The 7,290-nt window shown below is 33.4% G+C and overlaps 1 protein-coding gene across 1 annotated transcript; it reads right to left on the minus strand.

The window, feature by feature from the left end:
• Positions 1 to 967: 967 nt before the first annotated feature.
• LOTGIDRAFT_165883 (hypothetical protein) lies at positions 968 to 3,538 on the minus strand (the record flags this gene model as incomplete). The annotated part of the gene is made up of 2 exons (XM_009062922.1): positions 968 to 978; positions 1,384 to 3,538. The coding sequence occupies 2 exons, from the start codon at positions 3,536 to 3,538 to the stop codon at positions 968 to 970; spliced, it is 2,166 nt and encodes a 721-aa protein (XP_009061170.1).
• Positions 3,539 to 7,290: the final 3,752 nt, after the last annotated feature.

Raw genomic sequence — 7,290 nt, forward strand, 5'->3', positions numbered from 1 at the left:
TGGAAAATTTTACGCTTGACCTCAACAAGTTTTGTATTTTTTTCATTTTCAAGGCTCCTAGGTGGGGCAGATTCATTTGGAAACATCAAAACAATAGCTAAACCTCTTTACAATACCTTTAAATAAAACCATTAATCCAATACAAGCTTGATAAACAATTGCAATAATTCCCACATAAAATGTAAAAATTGTAAATCTTCTCAAAAATATCAATTCACTAATATTGAAATCTGTTCTTAAATCCAAAATATTCTGGTAATGAAAAAACACAGTATACAGCTAGTCATTCAAGAAAGCTAAATGTGAAAACGAAATTTTTGAGCCGAGGTTAAGAATATGAGGGTATACTATATAGCTGTATATAGATATTGTATTGTGTGAACAGGCTAGGGGTGCTTCATTGACATCAATTTTTGGGGCATTAAAAAAGAATATTGAAAGGAACTCTATTTTTCGTGTAAGATTTACATAACCTAGTTGAGAGATTTGAATACCCTGTTTTGTTAGTATATGTATGTATTATGTTTATAGTAAGTAGAAACACAATATCAATGTGAGACACATTTGTTTGATTTAAAATATTATATGTAACTTTAGTTAAGTCTAAGTTGCTTCTAGCAAACTAAAAAGCTATCTATGCAAGCACACAAAGTTTGCATAAATCTTCAAATTATTCATATACATTTTTCAATTCAAAAGGGGTTAAATGAACCTTTTTTTTGCTCCATTTTTAAAATATTCAGCCCCATATTTTATATGTTTTCAAGTTTGATTTTTTATTCATTTGGCAAATCCATTTTCATAATGTTAGATTAAATTTAAGAATATGGTTGGAAGATTTTTGCAACTTTTATTCTGTTAAACTAATCTATTTACTAGCATGCATCATAGCTATACAGGCTGTAGATATCGACTCTAAATCTGACATTTTTTTTTCAAAATTGGGGTTTTTAAATCTGAAAATTAATTAAATCAAAGCTGAAAACAAAACACACAACAAAACAGAACAGAAATAGCAGCATTTGATGATTAACTAGCAGCTCAATGGCAAAAACAGTCTGGTTGTTCCAAACACAGGTTTTGACTTAAGATGTTTGCTGCAATACCATGCAATGATAATGTTGTTGGAGGACATAATGGAAGACAAGAAACTGAATGTGATTTTGAGAATTTGTTGCAATAAATATGCCTTTTTGTGAATTTACATGCTCACATGGACAAATAACCAATCCAGGTTTTCCATCAGTTAACAAGTACCTGCTAATGATATGCTTGAGGAATGTGCAGCTTTTGAAATTTCCATTCATGAGCATCAGTATTTGCAGTAAAACGCTATGTATCAAAAATTGTGTTCAGAAATCAGATTCAGGCTGCAGTACAAACCTGGTGAAAAAGTGGCGCTAAATCCGTTCTGGTCATCATCATCAGTAGAAGTATCTGATTCATCAGACTCATCAACTTTAAATCCATTTCTGATTTTAATTTTCGATGATGCTTCTGTAACAACGACCCTATCACTATACTTTCTATTTTTCCTTTTAATGCCCATAAAGTCAGATCGTTTTTCAGAAATGTTTCTACATGCTTGCTCATTGTCAGAAAATGTCCTATTAGGGGGAGGGGGTTGACTATGATAATCTTGCTCATGATGATTATTATTCCTAGACGCTGATGAATGTTTGTTGTGAGAGATGTTAAAATGATTGTGGTCTGATAAGAAATCAGCTGTAGAATCTAAATCATTAGGGTTACCTTCAATTTCGTCGTATCGGCTCGCATTTAGATGATTCTGTTTATTATGATCTTCGTCATCGCTTTCCTGAATAGACATCTGATGTGGAACAGTGTATTCAACCTCGATTACTTCTTCAGGTGATATCTGTTCGTCATCCACTGGTGGAGCAGAGGCAAGTAATGTAGGTGGCGCTGATGACGGTAGCGGTGGTGGAATGGAATCAACAGAATCATAGGAGGAAATTGACATCCTATCGAAAGTATTTCTAGGTTTAAGTCCTACTGTCATTTTGTTATCATCTTGGTCATGGATTCCGTTGCTTTCAAATGATTTAGATGATTCTTCAATAACAACTGCTGGTTTTGTTGATTTGTAATTTTTATTTGTTTGTGGTGGATTTTCCCAACTTAAGTTGGTATCCTCCTCGAAACTGGTTTCTTGTTTGACACCAGGTGGCTGTGGTGCTGCTTTTTTCTTGGTACTAGAGTCACGTCTGATGGGTCTCTGTGGAGATGTTTCTCGCTTGTTTTCATTCATTTCTAAAGTATCGGTGATTTCTTTTAACAAGGGAGATAACTGCTCAAGATTATTGTAGTTGGAGTTTGTAAACAGAGTATTGGGTCTTTCTGCTTTTAATGGTTGATCTTCTAATGACCTACTATCTTTTTTACCAGTTGATTCATTATTAAATTCCAGAGAATCTTGCGAAATATTATGTTCCTCTTTCTTTGTTTGTAACTTCAGTTCTCCGTTCAATGGTGCATTAGGTGAAGATGGAGATTTTACTGAATTCTTTCGTTGTTCTTTTTTCCTTCTTGGTGGCGCTACAGGTGCAGGAGCATCAGATGGACTAATTGGAGGAGTTATTGTACTGGTAGGACTTAATAATGGACTGGATGTACTCAATGGACCGTTCTTAAATGCAGCAGCAGCAGATCTGTTTTCAATAACAGCTTCAGTAAAATGCTGATTGAAAGTGTTTTTGGTTTGGTTTGGAAGAAGGGATTGCTGAAGGTTAGATGTAGGACTCAAGGGTTGAGGTGAAATTGATGCGGGAGATGGTGGTGCAGGCGCTCTGGATTTTTTGACTGAAGGTCTGGTAGGAGAATTACCAGGGGAGGAAGCTTTGTTGTTTGGTTCACTTTTGTCGTTAATTTCTACTAAAGATTTTGAATCAGAAGTCACCCTTACGTCTCTAGAAATGTTTGGGCTAATTGCCTCAGACTGTTCGTTGCTGATTCTTGAGGATGCTGCAACTTCAAGTTTTGAATTACTGAGGTTTGGTTCTGACTTGGCTGCCCTTATTTTCTCCTTACCAGATTTTGGACTAGTTCGAGATGAGTTTTTATTGGGAGGTGAATTTTTGGAATGACTGTGCAAAGGAGGAAGAGGTGCAGGTGATTTTTTGGGTGATCTTTCTGGTGATTTGTTGAGTTTACCTTCTGATTTGGACCTGTTTTTCAACGCACTTGGAGAATAATGAGATTTGATGTCTTGGTATTTACGGCTCGGAGAAGATGGTGAGTAACCTTCTTTTGATGGATCAAAATTTAATGACCTTCGTTTCTGTCTGTATTCTCGTGCAGCTTGTGTTGCTTCAGCGCCATAATCAACGTGACTTCTTCGTTTATATGACTCTGGTGTAGTATTAGCGCTGCGTCGTCTCAGACTATCTGGAGTGCTGTCCAATGAACGTCTGTGGTGTCGAAATTGTCTCTCCTCTTCTTCTTTCACAAATTTCTTGGCCAGGTAATCATCAGGATTTCTCTGAAAAGATACAATTTTTGAAAAATTAAGACTCATGATTGATTGGTCACTTTCAAGGATGTAATTGCTTTGGTGAAAATTTGGAACTGAATGACTTTTTTTAAGTGGTTCACACAAACTTTCTGAGCCAACCCGATTCTTGCCACATGACTAACCATACCCTGCCAGAACCTTGATGAGTATCATACCCATTCTGGAACATCAAAAATATACTGGATAAATTGATGAAGAAATAATATCATGTCCTTTTTTTTAATTATATGCTTATTAAAACAAGTGGTCAGTGGGCACAGCTATATTATAGCACATTAATGGTCTTGCAAGAGACTCATTCACAAAAAATCTTACAATCAAAAAGGTTGAACAGCCTAAGATAAGTGATGCATTTTCAATCTATGATAAAATATTGACCTAGATATATGGATATATAAAGATTATATTTAATCTCAGGTGGTATTTGTTTATCAACTGATTATCAAACCTTATCAAACCTCCACATTCCACATTCTTTTTATAGGTCTTATGAGTTAATGTCATACAGACAAATCACTATAGATCAGAGGCAGCTAAGTGAGTTGGTCCAGGGTTTCGATCCTAGCATAGGTTCAGATACAAGATATACCTTGGGAATTTTAAGCCCAGTTTCCACTTCTGTCAGTGATGTAGGTCAGAGAAGTGTCTGGTTGTTTGTGAAAAATCCTTTGATAACAAATATTTTTTTGTATTTGACTCATTTATCAAAATTATATAGCTTATGGTTACTTGTGGCTGACTTACAAATTTGTTGGAAAACTTCGGGCATATCCATTCTTTTTTCGCCAAATGGATATCCAACATTAAGGTTCCACCTGGTTATATTTTGACAAGTAAGAACATGAAATATATTCAGTAAGAATACTAAATGTTCTAATTCAACAAGGCTCAGGGCAATTCATATTTTATATCAATTTTATTACAACAGGTATTTGATAACAAAGCTATAGGCTTAATGTTACTATTAATATTTCAGAGCTTTTTTTAAAAATAGAAATTGTCATATATCATAACTAACTTCAAAATAAAATCTTGAAATACTAATTGTAGATTTACTGCATATGACACAATGCAGTGTACAGTGAGTTGAACTTTGCGAAGACTGCAGAACTTATGTGTTTAATTGCATGTTCAGTGTAGTACACTAGACCTTGAATTTATGATCTGATGCTTTTGCCATGTCAGACTCTCCCAATGTACAGAAATCCAAATGTGCTGCATTGATCTAGTTCCCTGATTAACTGCTTTTTCAATTAAATCTAAAGAACATGTTGCCAAGTCATCATTATCACTTTTGTAATTAGCCCTATTATATGTTTGAAGATTTCACATCAAAACTAAACTCGACTCTCCATTCTAAAATTCATTTTCACTTCTTGTGCTTACTTATGCTCATATTTCTTAAGTTTAGAGAAGTTTATCCCCATTGCCAATAAAGCTGTCCTGATGAAGATTGTTAATCGGAAACATGTGTTGGCAGCATGAGATGAGATTGTCAATTAAGAATGTCATTTGAGATAACTTGGCTGGTTATTTCAGTCAGATCATACTTAGAATAAATTTATGATAAATTTGTCAATTAACATGTTAAAATTAACGACAACTTTTAGACAGAAAAATTAGATAACAAAAACATTAGACAGGGTCAACCGGACATTTATGATTAATATCAATCAATATGCTAAAATAATAACATTAGACCTGGTCAATTGGTCATTTTTGATGACAATCAGTCAATATGCTAAAATCAACATTAATTATTGACCATTAGTTTCACAATTAATGTGGGGATTTCAATCAAACTCGATTCTTAATCTGATAAAATCTGATAATCAGATTAAAATTACCATCTTGACTTTTCAACCCATTTACTCATTCAATTATGAATATTAAGATTCCATATGTTTTTCAAAAGACTAAGTCAAAAAAAGATATAGTTATTTGTAGTCAAATACTTGGCATGAGGCATCAATAAAACAACCAAAATTTGATTAACTTCAGAAATATTACGCTTGAAAGCATACACCAACATTTTCAAAGCACATTTTTTCCAAAAAGCGTTAAAATTCTAAATATATCTCTGAAACACAATGAGAAATAACAGTTCTTCCGAAATGACAAAATTTGTATGAGAAATTTGCCATTTGCTAATCAACAATATCTTCATTTGAAATAATTCAAAAACATGTACATGTATATTTGTTTCAGGATGAAAATTAAGATTGCAAACTGTGTGTACTAATTGCATAAAAAAAAAAGCAGAGAACTAAGTAAATCTGTATTTGGATCCTACCTTTTCATGCATGTTTATACCTAATCCTTAACACCTGTAGATCTTAGATCAACTACCTATATGAACTTCTTAGTCATCTTTCAATCACACAGACTAAACTGTCATCTTACTATATAGTAGTTTATTAGTGACTGTTTTTCATATTTCACTGTCAATATACATCACATCTATAAACTGATGGTTTTAACCATAGATCATACTCAAATAGTAAGATTGAACAATGGGGTGACATGTGCTGCCCCTTTGAAATATCATCTTTAGGCAAATCTTCTAAAGGGATTATTTTTTTTAAGTCTTTGAGAAAATTGAATAAAGACGAAGCAATGAAATTTTTAAAATTTCAGAGAGCCAGTTGGATTGGTTGAAACTTACAAGATACATGTAGGTTATCACAGGTGCCATTCAATAAGTGTCTTTCCACTGATAAACTGATTCATATTTCTACCTTATCTAATATTCATGTGTATTATTCAGATGACCTCTATTCAAGGTCAAATACCTGCACACAAAATCATAATAAATTCTAGTCTTATTGGTGAATTTTACAACTGTCTTGTAATTAGATGGAAAGTATGTCAACTGCTGGATTGAAAGCATAAAGTTCAAAAATTGTTCACACCTAAAAGTGAATTTCTGTATAATTTAGCAGATTGGTTTGCAAAGAGCTGCAGATGGTTGATAAAGCTTCAAAAGAAAATACAAGGATTAGATTACAAATGACACCTTGTACCAGTCACCTTATCCTGACAGAAATTCAGGTATCAGGATAATAATGCAAGAAAACACATAGACAGCAACACAATACTGAACTATTGACCTCCATGGGTGGAGAACTGGTCAAAATACAGGTGTGTCTGGTATCAAAACATAAAAACATAGGTCTGGTATGAAATAGGGTGTGGGTTGGTAAAATTATCTAAATGTTTATCTTTTTTCATAACCACAAAACAAAATCCATCACGTAAGGTGGTGCTGATAATGTTACATTATGCCTGCAACAGGAGCTCATGAATTTGTACAAACATCGTACATTTACATTGGCAATTCTACAAATTTTTCAGCAGATTGGTTCTTTTGGCAGGTCTGAGGTATATCATATTAGAAATCCTCGATTCTGTTTTATTGAAGAAATAATAATTGATATCTTTAACACAGAAGCAAGGAGTCTCAAAAATAATTTACTTTATTGACTTTCTCATTAATTTTTAAATCAAAAACAATTCAGATATTTCCAACAATTTTCCTTATAAACTTCATTGGCCAATGTGAGACTAAGTTTGAAATCTGATCTAAGGGTCGTATGGTTAATCTCCAGTGTATGTTTGTTAAGATAGGTAATAAGAAACGTGTATACTGTACAGTAGAATGATAGGACAACAACAGATTATCTTGATATCATATTCTTAACCTGTTTGTTCAACTAAAAAACCTCTTTCAGTACAATAAAACTGTCAACTGTCCA

The sequence above is a fragment of the Lottia gigantea genome (genome assembly GCF_000327385.1).
Source record: "Lottia gigantea unplaced genomic scaffold LOTGIsca_54, whole genome shotgun sequence".
NCBI lineage: Eukaryota > Metazoa > Mollusca > Gastropoda > Lottiidae > Lottia > Lottia gigantea.